Source organism: Oncorhynchus masou, chromosome 6 (assembly GCF_036934945.1).
Source record: "Oncorhynchus masou masou isolate Uvic2021 chromosome 6, UVic_Omas_1.1, whole genome shotgun sequence".
In the NCBI taxonomy this organism is placed as follows: Eukaryota; Metazoa; Chordata; class Actinopteri; order Salmoniformes; family Salmonidae; genus Oncorhynchus; species Oncorhynchus masou.
Genome location: NC_088217.1, coordinates 48,882,181 through 48,895,291, shown reverse-complemented (window position 1 = coordinate 48,895,291; position 13,111 = coordinate 48,882,181). Strand labels below are relative to the sequence as shown.

General features: G+C 41.4%; 1 protein-coding gene across 3 annotated transcripts in view; it reads right to left on the bottom strand.

Moving 5' to 3' along the window:
• The window catches only part of cntn4 (contactin 4), a 169,940-nt gene that overhangs the window by 60,175 nt on the left and 96,654 nt on the right, over positions 1-13,111 (bottom strand). For all 3 annotated transcript variants that reach the window (XM_064968917.1, XM_064968919.1, XM_064968918.1), the window contains exon 9: positions 12,212-12,351. In XM_064968917.1, coding sequence (XP_064824989.1) covers positions 12,212-12,351 — 140 coding nt within the window. The remainder of the gene's footprint in view (positions 1-12,211; positions 12,352-13,111) is intronic.

The following is a 13,111-nucleotide window of genomic DNA, read 5'->3' as shown; positions in this document are numbered from 1 at the left end:
TATGAGAAATGCATTTGCATTACTGACAGTATCAGAACTATTCATACCCTACTGTGTGCCCATGCACTTTAACTACTGACCAAACTTGGGAAGTTAAGTTACACTTTTTTTTTAATAGTCCCATATAGATGATCTACAGGTGGTCATACTATCAGCAAATGATTTGCCGATAAGCAACTGCTTGCTAAGGTAAAGGTTAAGGTTAGGTTTAGGTTTAGAATAAGGGTTAGGGTAAGGGTTACGGTTAGTAGATACTGTAGTTAGTTGGAATGTGGTTGAAAGTTATTCTAATGAACATCTACAAGCCATCCACTTGGGATGAGCCAAATAAAGTGTCACCGGAAGTTATTTGAAAAATGAAGGTAATATCATAAGCCATTGCAGTCAGCTCAAATGTCCAAATGAGCAGGAGAAGCAGAAAAGGTCCCCATTGATTTACTGTAATGAATCACTGCGCATGGTGTATCTTCCCCGTTCCTGCTCTCCTTCCATTAGTTATTAGATTGATGAGGCTGCACCATTTGATGGGGACATTTCAAACAATGGACCAACTCTGCTTGATTCATCTATTAATTGAAGTGCATTACTAATCCTCCCATTTATTATGTCCATATTAAGGAAATCCTACTCCAAAATGAACACTGTCACCTCTTATCACAGATACTATAGGGCTGTGGCGGACATGACATTTTGTCAACGGGTTATTGTCATGCAAAAGGGGGCCAGTCTCACGGTATTTGACAATTAATTAACATAAACACATTTAGCGTCTCCAGGCCTCCATGCATGCAATCCGCATACAGGTCTCTGATGCCTTTGGAACATCTACATTTTAAAAAAGTAAAATAAATCAATGTAATGCACCATCAAAATAAATGCATTATTTATTTTAGGCAGGATTAAAGAAATATGATACTGTATGAAGAAAATGTCATTCAGAAGAACAAAATATAAGTTGGCCTACTGTATCTTATCTGGCAAGATATTTATTTATTTTACCTTTATTTAAACAGGCAAGTCAGTTAAGAACAAATTCTTATTTTCAATGACCACCTAGGAACAGTGGGTTAACTGCCTGTTCAGGGGCAGAACGACAGATTTGTACCTTGTCAGCTTGGGGGTTTGAACTTGTCAACCTTCCGGTTACTAGTCCAACACTCTAACCACTCGGCTACCCTTATAAGATATGCTTATAAGTCCTGTGTCATTTTTTTTGTGTGTATTATATGATTTTATAGTAAGAAGAATATACCGTGCCTACAGAATGTATTCATACCCCTTTTTCCTTTGTTGTGTAATGGATTAACGTGATATTTTTTGGGGGGGAGGGGATATTCTGCAGAACCCTCAGCACCCCTACAGTGTCTTGCAAAAGTATTCATCCCTCTTGGCAATTTTCCTATTTTGTTGCATTACAACCTGTAATTTAAATGTATATTCTATATGGATTTCATATAATGGACATACACAAAATAGTCCAAATTGGTTAAGTGAAATGAAAAAAATAACTTGTTTCAAATGAAGCCCCTAAATAAGATCTGGTGCAACCAATTACCTTCAGAAGTCACATAATTAGTGAAATAAAGTCCACCTGTGAGCATTCTAAGTGTCACATGATCTGTCACATGATCTCAGTATATATACACCTGTTCTGAAAGGCCCCAGAGTATGCATCACCAGTAAGCAAGGGGCACCACCAAGCAGGTGACACCATGAAGACCAAGGAGCTCTCCAAACAGGTCAGAGAAAAAGTTGTGGAGAAATACAGATCAGGGTTGGGTTATAAAAAAATATCCAAAACTTTGAACATCCCATGGAGCACCATTAAATCCATTATTTAAAAAATGAAAGAACATGGCACCACAACAAACCTGCCAAGAGAGGGCCGCCCACCACAGACCAGGCAAGGAGCGCATTAATCAGGGAGGCAACAAAGAGACCAAAGATAACCCTGAAGGAGCTGCAAAGCTCCACAGCGGACTTTGGAGTATCTGTCCTTAGGACCACTTTTAGCCGTACACTCCAGAGCTGGGCTTTACGGAAAAGTGTCAAGAATAAAAAACATTGCTTAAAGAAAAAGAAAAGTTTGTTGTCCTTAAGCCATTTTGCCACAACTTTGTAAGTATGCTTGAGGACATTGTCCATTTGGAAGACCCATTTGCCACCAAGCTTTAACTTCCTGACTGATGTCTTGAGATGTTACTTCAAAATATCTACATAATCTATTTTGTGAAGAGCACCAGTCCCTCTTGCAGCAAAGCACCCCCAAAACATGATGCCGCCACCCCCGTACTTCACGGTAGGGATGGTGTTCTTCGGCTTGCAAGCATCCCGCTTTTTCCTCCAAACATAACGATGGTCAATGTTGTTTCATCAAACCAGAGGACATTTCTCCAAAAAGTACAATCTTTGTCCCCATCTACATTTGCAAACCGTAGTCTGTTTTTTTTATGGCGGTTTTGGAGCTGTGGCTTCTTCCTTGCTGAGCGGGCTTTCAGGTTATGTCAATATAGGACTCGTTTTACTGTGGATATCGATACTTTTCTTTCTGTTTCCTCCAGCATCTTCACAGGGTCCTTTGCTGTAGTTCTGGGATTGATTTGCACTTTTTGCACAAACGTACATTCTTTTCTAGGAGACAGAACGCATCTCCTTCCTGAGTGGTATGATGGCTGCGTGGTCCCATAGTTTTTATACTTGCGTTCTATTGTTTGTACAAATGAACTTGGTACTTTCAGGCATTTGGAAATTGCTCCCAATGATGAACCAGACTTGTGGAGGTCTACACATTTTTTTCTGAGGTCTTGGCTGATTTCTTTTGATTTTCCCGTGATGTCAAGAAAAGAGGCACTGAGTTTGAAGGTAGGCCTTGAAATACATCCACAGTTACACCTCCAATGGACACAAATTATGTAAGTTACCCTAACGGAAGCTTTTAAAGCCATGACATCATTTTCTGGAATTTTCCAAGCTGTTTAAAGGCACAGTCAACTTAGTGTATGTAAACTTCTGACCCATTGAAATTGTGATACAGTGAATTATAAGTGAAATAATCCATCTGTAAACAACTGTTGGAAAAATTACTTATGTCATGCACAAAGTAGATGTCCTAACCGACTTTCCAAAACTATAGTTTGTTAACAGCTGATGTAAGAAGGCTATATAAATACATTTGATTTGATTTAACAAGAAATTTGTGGAGTGGTTGAAAAACGAGTTTTAATGACTCCAACCTAAGTGTATGTAAACTTCCGACAGTATGTCTGGCGCATACCCAACACCTCTCATCACTCCGGGAACACCATCACAGTGAAGCAAGGTGGTGGCAGCATTATGCTGTGGGGATGTTTTTCATTGGCAGGGACTGGGACACTTGTGCAGAATTGAAGGAATGATGGATGACGCTAACAGTGAAATTCTCGAGGGAAACCTGTTTCAGTCTTCCAGAGATTTGAGACTGAGACGGAGGTTCACTTTCCAAATGACCCTAAGCATACTGCTAAAGCAACACTCAAGTGTTTTAAGGGGAAACATTTAAATGTCTTGGAATGGCCTAGTCAAAGCCCAGACCTCATTCCAATTGAGAATCTGTGTTATGACTTAAAGATTGCTGCACACCAGTGGAACCCATCCAACTTGAAGGAGCAGGAGCAGTTTTGCCTTGAAGAATGGGCAAAAATCCCAGTGGCTCGATGTTCCAAGCTTATAGAGACATACCCCAAGTGACTTGCATTTGTAATTGCAGCAAAAGGTGGCTCTACATAATATAGATATTTTTTGGGGGGGGGGGGGCGGGAGGGGGGTGAATAGTTATGCACGCTCAAGGTTTCAGTTTTTTGTCGTATTTGTTATTTGTTTCACAATAAAAAAATATTTTGCATCTTCAAAGAGGTAGGCATGTTGAGTAAATCAAATGATACGAACCCCCCAAAAAATCAATTTTAATTCCATCTGGCAAAAAGGAAAAATGCGACGGGGGGTGAATACTTTCGCAAGCCACTGTACATCCCGTGGCTATGATTCAAACTGTTCAGGAGTGTGTTTAACAAATGTGCTTAACAAGTCACATAATAAGTTGCATGGACTCACTCTGTGTACAATAATAGTGTTTAACATGATTTTTGAATGACTGACTCATATCTGTACCACACACATACAAATAACTGAAAGGTCCCTGAGTCGAGCAGTACATTTCAAACACAGATTCAACCACAAAGAGGTTTTCCAATGCCTTGCAAAGAAGGGCACCTATTGGTAGATGGGTAAAAAATGTAAAAAGCAGACTTTGAATATCCCTTTGAGCTTGGTCAAGTTATTAATTACACTTTGGATGGTGTATGAATACACCCAGTCACTAGAAAGATACAAGCACCCTTCCTAACTCAGTTGCCTGAGTGGAAGGAAACAGCTTAGGGATTTCACCATGATACCAATGGTGACTTTAAAATGGTTACAGAGGTGAATGGCAGTGATAAGAATGTGACCGAGAATGATCAACAACATGGTAGTTAATCCACAATACAAACAGAGAAAAGAGTGGGCCCAAGAATTAAACCCTGTGGCACCCCCATAGAGACGGCCAGAGGTCCAGACAACAGGCCCTCCGATTTAATACACTGAACTCTATCTGAGAAGTAGTTGGTGAACCAGGCGAGGCAGTCATTTGAGAAGCCAAGGCTATTGAGTCTGCCGATGAGAATGTGGTGATTGACAGACTCAAAAGCCTTGGCCAGGTCGATGAAGACGGCTGCACAGTACTGTCTTTTATCGATGGCGGATATAATAACGTTTAGGCTCGAAAACCAGATATCGCAAGCTCGGAAACCAGATTGCATAGTGGAGAAGGTACGGTGGGATTCGAAATGGTCGGTGATCTGTTAATTAACTTGGTCTTCGAAGATTTTAGAAAGTTAGGGAAGGATGGATAGAGGTCTATAACAGTTTGGGTCAAGAGTGTCTCCCCCTTTGAAGAGGGGGATGACCGCGGCAGCTTTCCAATCTTTGGGGATCATAGAAAAATGCCATAGAAAAATGCTTATTGAAATGATCGATTATCATAGATTTATCGGTGGGGACAATGTTTCCTATCCTCAGTCCAGTGGGCAGCTGGGAGGAGGTGCTCTTATTCTCCATGGACTTTACAGTGTCCCATATTTGTTTGGAATTAGTGCTATAGGATGGAAATTTCTGTTTGAAAAAGCTAGCCTTAGCTTTCCTAACTGACTGAGTATATTGATTCCTGACTTCCTGAAAGTTGCATATCGCGGGGGCTATTAGATGCTTATGCAGAACGCCACAGGATGTTTTGTGCTGGTCAAGGGCAGTCAAGTCTGGGCTGAACCAAGGGCTATATCTGTTCTAAGTTCTACATTTTTTGAATGGGCATACTTATTTAAGATGGAGAGGAAATAACTTTTAAAGAGCAACCAGGCATCCTCTACTGACGGGATGAGGTCAATATCCTACCGGGATACCCAGGCCAGGTCAATTAGAAAGGCCTGCTCGCTGAAGTGTTTTAGGGAGCGTTTGACAGTGATTAGGGGTGGTCGTTTGACCGCTGACCCATTACGCACACAGGCAATGAGGCAATGATCGCTGAGATCCTGGTTGAAGACAGCAGAGGTGTATTTAGAGGGCAAGTTGGTCAGGATGGTATCTAAGTGGGTGCTCATGGTTACAGATTTAGGGTTGTACCTGGTTGGTTCCATGATAATTTGTGTGAGATTGAGGGCATCTAGCTTAGACTGTAGGACGGCCGGGGTGTTAAGCATGTCCCAGTTTAGATCACCTAACAGTACAAACTCTGAAGATAGATGGGGTGCAATCAATTCACATATGGTGTCCAGGGCACAGCTGGGGGCTGAGCCCGGGGGCCGAAGGGGGTATATAACAAGCGGCAACAGTGAGAGACTTGTTTCTGGAAAGGTTGATTTTTAAAAGTAGAAGCTTGAATTGTTTGTGCACAGCCTGCAGAGTTCTGTCATACTATCCAGGTCTATCTCTGAAGTAAATTGCAACTCCGCCCCCTTTGGAGGTTCAATCAATCAACCAAATGTATTTATAAAGCCCTTCTTACATCAGCTGATGTCACGAAGTGTGCACAGGAACCCAGCCTAAAACCCCAAACAGCAATGTAATGCAGGTGTAGAAGCACGGTGGCTATCTTGTCGGAAAATGTTGGGGACATAAACCCCCAGGGATGGAAATTTCAGGATTTTTGGTGGCCTTCCTAAGCCAGGATTCAGACACGGGTAGGACATCCGGGTTGGTGGAGTGTGCTAAAGCCGTGAATAAAACAAACTTATTGAGGAGGCTTCTAATGTTAACATGCATGTAACCAAGGCTTTTATGGTTACAGAAGTCAACAAATGAGAGCCTGGGGAATGGGAGTGGAGCTAGGCACTGCAGGGCCTGGGTTAACCTCTACATCACCAGAGGAACAGAGGAGGAGTAGGATAAGGGTACGGCTAAAGGCTATAAGAACTGGTCTAGTGCATTCGGAACAGAGAGTAAAAGGAGCAGATTCCTGGGCATGTAAGAATAGATTCAAGGCATAATGTACAGACAAGGGGATGGTTGGGGATGGGAATACAGTGGAGGTAAACCTAGGCATTGAGTGATGATGAGAGGCGTTTTGTCTCTAGAGGCGCAATTTAAGCCAGGTGATGTCACTGGATGTCTGGGGGGTGGAACAAAAGGGCTAGCTAAGGCATATTGAGCAGGGTTAGTGGCTCTACAGTGAAATAAGATAATAATCACTAACCAAAACAGCAATGGACAAGGCATATTGACATTAGGGTGAGGCATGCGTAGCCGAGTGATCATAGGGTCCAGTGAGTAGCTCGGCGAGCTGGAGACATGGCGATTTATACAGCTAGCGGGCTAGCAGAAGGGCCTTTGGGGGACATCGCTTTACGTCGGCGGACCAGTCGTGATGGATTGGTGGGGCTCCATTTCGGCAGTAAAAGGGTCCAAGGCAATTGGCAAAATCGGTATAGCCCGAGGTAGGCTCCAGGCTAACTGGTGCTTGCTTCGGGACAGAGACGTTAGCCAGGAGTAGCCACACGGACAGCAGCTAGCTAGCTGCGAAGATCCGGTGTAAAGGTTCAGAGCTTGCGGTATGAATCCAGAGATGTGGAGATGTGGTAGAGAAAAAGCAGTCCGATATGCTCTGGGTTGATATCGCGCTGTGCAAACTGGCAGGAATTGCCCGGGCTGAGGCTGGCTGATGTCCGAGTTAACGGTGATGACCACAAGCAGTGGATAGCTGACTACTAGCTAGTAGCTAGTTAGCTGGCTAGCTTCTGATGGGGGTTTCGGTTCTAAGTGTAAAAATAGCAGATCCGTACCACATTGGGTGAGGCGGATTGCAGGAGAGTATGTTCAGTCCGTAGATGGGAATTGAGATTAAAAAATAATCAAAAAATGTATACGAAAAATATACGAAGAAAAAATATGTATACATGGGACGGGACAGGACAAGACAACAGTCTGACTGCTATGCCAACTTGGATTCTAATCAGATACAAAGAAGACAGTGAATGTTGCTGAGTGGCCGAGTTACATTTTTGGCTTCAATCTGCTTGAAAATCTATGGCAAGACCTGAAAAATGGCTTCTAGCAATGATCAACAATCAATTTGACAGAGCTTGAAGAATTCTGAAAAGAATAATGGGCAAATGTTGCACAATATAAGTGTGGAAACCTCTTAGAGACTTACTGAGAAAGACTCACCACTGTAATCGCTGCCAAAGGAGCTTCTACAAAGTATTGACTCAGGGGTGTGAATACTTATGTAAATGAGAGATATTCCTGTATTTCATTTTCAATAAATGTTTTCACTTTGTCATTATGGGGTATTGTGTGTAGATGGATGAGAAAAAAACAACAATTGAATGAATTTTGAATTCAGGCTGTAACAACAAATGTGGAATAAATCAAGCAGCACGAATATTTTCTGAAGGCACTGTAATTGAACTTATCTGAATAAAATAGAAAGGATATTTTTACCATTCCTGAGCTAGTGCTCATTTGATGTTGAGAGTAAAAGTGATCATTTGAAACAGGCCCTATATGCTCGATTTAGAGTTATTTGGCAACTTTAGTTGTGAATGATACAAACCTTAGAATGTCTTAGAAATCAAAACGTGTGCTGCGTGATGCGACTATTGATAATTTGAGAAAGTCACACAAAACAACTTGCGCTCTGTTCCTTGCCTCAGGCTGCACAAGCTCTTCTCTCCTCAAGTGATCATTTTTTTACTGTATATGTTCACCCATCAGACTATTCTCAATTGAATCTCGTCTTTACCAATATGTCAAATCTGTTTTTATTTACAATGGCCCATTGTCAAATGGGCAGGAACAGGGGCAGAGGGAAATACAAGTCATCTGTATGGACTCGAATAGCGAATGGGGGCCGCTTTACCTCCTGTTTGTTTTTTATCATGCCGGGTAGGCTACTCCATGCATCAACCACTGTTTAAGGAGCATGCAGCCTCTCTCTGTGCAACAGGTGATATTCCACCCAAACTCTGTATGCCGTGGGGTTATCCAACCCTGTTCCTGCAGCCAAACCAAGTGAAATCTGTTCGGGAACATCGATAGTACCATGTTTTCAAAACGAAACATTTCAATAAACTGTCGACAGCCACTCTTTCTGTTCGCTTGAGAATTGAATGAAAGAGAGAGGGGAGGAGATGGAAACGCACAGTGGTGAAATATTCTGTCGCTAAAGGTAATGTGTCAGCCAATTAATTATTACTAGGCTATTCAAAATCAAATACAAATTCAAAATAACTGTAGTGAATGTGTGAGATGAGTTTTAAAAGGATCATACTGTTTTGATGATCAGTTTTGATGTGATATTCTATTGTATTTGCATTGACACCAGAGTGGTGAGAGGGACAATAGAGTGGTAAGATCCAGACCATTAGGACCTGATGGTCGTTAGCAAGTTGGGTACTACTAACGCATGCATAAGAGGAAATTACCGTAACCAAACGGTCAAGTCGAATTTGACTGCGGTCATGACTCATGACTGCCGGTGTGGCGGTAATACGGTCTATTCATGCCCTACTGTGTACCCATGCACTTTAACTACTGACCAAACTTGGGAAGTTAGGTTACACTTTATTTGGATAGTCCCATATAGATGATCTACAGATGGTCATACTATCAGCAAATGATCTGCTGATAAGCAACTGCTTGCTAAGGTAAAGGTTAAGGTTAAGTTTAGGTTTAGATTTAGAATAAGGGCAAGAGTTAAGGTTAGGGCAAGGGTTAGGGTAATGTTAAGGGTTAGGATAAGGCTTAAGGTTAGGGTTAGGGCTAGGTCAAGGGTTAGTAGATACTGTAGTTAGTTGGAATGTTGTTGACAGTTATAAAACATCTACTGAACATCTACAAACAATCTATTTGGGATTATCCAAAGAAAGTGTTACCGGAAGTTAATTTTTTTTAAAATAATTAAGCCATAAGCCATTGCAGTCAGCTCAAATGTCCAAATGAGCAGGAGAAGCAGAAAAGGTCCCCATTGATTTACTGTAATGAATCACTACAAATGGTGTATCTTCCCCGTTCCTGCTCTCCTTCCATCAGTGACCTTTAGTTATTAGATTGATGAAGCTGCACTATTTGATGGTGAAATTTCAACCAATGGAATACCTCTGCTTGAGTCATCTATTTATCGAAGTGTATTGCTAATCCACCCATTTATTATGTCCATATTAAGGAAATCCTACTCCATGGGAATTAACACCGTCAATGTGTCTAACCTTTTACCACAGATGTTGTACACTCAGAGGCATCAGATACACATGGTCCCCAAATATGTGCAGTCAAACTATCCGTGTAAAATGAACTGGCTGAATCCACGTTGTTGTTTACACATCATTTCAAAGAAACAACGTTGAACAAACGAGGAATCGACGTTGAACTGACATCTGTACCGAGTGGGATGGTATGAAAATACTGCTTGTAAAAAGTGATAAAAACAACTAAGTAAACGTATCCCTCTTTCATAGAGACAAACAGATGGGGGGGGGGGGGGTAACTCTTACCTACTCTAGTTCTTTCCTTAACCAACTGAGAGAACAAATCATACCATTCCAGCAGACCTTGCAAAGGTTTTTAATCAAATGTGATGCAATGACTAGACAGATTGTTAATTATGCACAGCTGAAGGCAACCTTAATCTGCCTTTATGGGAGAAGGAAAGAGAGAGAGCCTGCTGCTGCTGTTTGGAGCACTGCCTCTGGTAACAATAAAATGAGCCTGCACCTCTCATTTCTACTACATATATAACACTGAAGGATTGATCAATACAGTCTGTTTTGTTTGTGAACATTTTGTGTAATTAAGAAAATGAACATCAAGTCTGCTTATTTATTACGTCCAAGCTGTGCCTGAGTGCCCACCATCAATCTCCAGAAAATAACCTGGCCACATACTGTAGCACAGGGGACATGGCAAGCTCCCATTCAGGGGGTACTGAATAATATTTCCACAAAGCCATACCTTTTATCTCCAAAAATATGAGCCGAATGAATAACTTTGTATTTGCGGACTACACTGTACAGTGTCTAGGTAGTGTTCAGCTCGCATTACTGTGCTCGTGATGGGTCATTTGAGGGAGGCACAGGGACATGGTACAGGAGGTCCCAGGATGCATTGTGGTCAGTGTGTTTATAAGGGGCTGGCTAAAACAAATCTAGGATGTGTTTCAGATGATGTCAGTGTGGTTGTAAAAGGCTAACCTCCTTTTTCTCCGTTGGTGGTACAGGATTAATGACTGCACTCTGGGAAGAGAGATTTACCAGAAGATTACGGTGGGTCTTATATTATGGCGCTCAGACAAGCATACAATTGTTTGCTTGTTTGGAGTTTGGTCTCTTAAAGGTGGACTCAGGGATGTGACGTAGATGCAGAAGGTAAACAGCATAGTGGGTCAACTTCCGCAACAACTAAGAGCGTTGAAGCGCGAGGCTCAACTTCTCTGCTGTTTTGGTGCCCTGGCTACCGCGCTGTAACAGCGTGAAGCAAACCCGTGCACATGCGCAGATACCGTGTGTGACTTTGTGAGAGCGAAGTGTTGCATCTCGCTCATCTCAATATCTCCGGCGCTGCTCGTGGCAACGTCATTTCACTGCATCTACCTTTAACAAACCAGCTTAGTAGACACTTTCAGGATATTGTAAATCCTGTAAGGTAAGTGGTGTTCTGGGGAACTGAACAGTTTAAAGCCATGCTCTGGAGAATAAAGGTGATATCTAGCCAAATTGTGTTTAGATTTCATTGTTTTTACTACCAAGTGCACCAGGGAGTCATATACTGGGAAAGAGAGGCTGAACAAGCCAAGCAGGAAATACACTGCTTTGTCAGTACAATGTTTATTACAGTAATTGAAGTTCATAAAACTATCTGCATTGGGTATGCCAGTGAAATGAGAATCATGTCTGTTAGGCACAATGCATTTATCTGTTGTATCATCCTGAATCAGCTCCAATTCACTCCACTGTGAGCTAAACGCAGAACTACAGTAGGGCCCTGGAAACTTTCAAAGTGTACCAGTAAACTTCCGGAATTTTGGTAACTTTCAAGGAATATATGGCATTTTATCTGATGACATCTAGTGGTCTTTTTGGGTGCAGATTATTACATGTGTCTGTTATTATTTCTGGCTGTCTGTGTGGCCTTATCACATGCAAAATAGAACTAAATCTAATAATATAATTTTAAAATAAACATTTGAATGACAGAAGCTGTAAAACATTCTCCTAAATATAAACCATCCACTTAGTGAATACCATCGCTGTTTAATACAAGGGTTTCAACCAATGAAATATCTGTTGTATTTTTTTACACACTTTTTACTTTGTCAATATGTCTTTGTTGTAAATGTTTTGGCGCCGAACTGGAGGCAGTTGTGAAGTAATACAATAGTTGTACGAGCTGCAGATTGATTTGAAACTAATTCGATTGGATGCTTTTTTAATTAGGCTATTTTCTCTTGAACCATATGGTCTACCTAGTAGAAACGCATGGACAATATGGACACAGATATAACAAATGAATACTATATAAATAAATAAATAAAGCATTCATGTATAAGCTACCATAAATTGCCATGCATTTTAATTACCAAATTTACCAAAGATTACAGTAACTTTGGTAAATGACCAGTAGCTTTGCAACCCTATGTAGATCTAACCTCCAGTGACTCCAGGTTCTCTCCGTTCTTCATCCACCTATAGGAGGGCTTGGGCTTTCCAGTGGCCTTGCATTCCCACACCAGAGAGTCGTCAATGGGCTTCTGCACATCCTGGGGTTTCTCTATCAGATGTGGAGGGGCTGCATGGTCAAAACAACATGGCTGTGAATTAGAACATTCTCATACAGATCCCACTTCAAGAACAATGTGGAGTATTTTGAAATCCCAGACAGTTGATCCTGCGCTGAAATTATAATTAGTTATGTATTGTTGCAAATTGACTTAGAACCCAAACAATACAGAACCCAAAAATACAGTAAATGGCATAAATGGTATATGACTATCCTAGTTTTAGGTTATGTGTGCTGCTGAGACAGTGAACAAAACAATCCAGATGTATTAGTGTATACATGGGTGGGTAGCACATTGCCATAAAATACCTCTACCAAAAACCATTCAAGTAAATGATGGTGGAATTATACAGGAGCTTTATTGATTCCTACAGTAGCTTCCAAGTAACTCATGACTGGTTAACAAATTAGTAAGGGGGGAAATAAGGAACATAAACCCCCAGATTTACTGTCCTCGTAACTCTCCGTGTTGTGGATGATGTGTAGGTCAATACGCCATCATCCTCTATCACACCAGGTCATTGTCACGACAAGAGTAATGGCACACTATACATTTCCATTACGCAGCATCTGACTAATGCCATACTCCCCGACTGACCTTTGAGGTGACTTCTCTGTAATGGTACATACAAATACAACTCTAATTGGGTTCCTGCTTCAGCTCAGCTTGCTTCCAAGAAATTTGAGATGAAACAGTTAGACATGCAGTAGCAATTGCAAATGTATGCCCATACCTCCTGTGTGTATTCGATGTGTGTGTGAGAGGAGA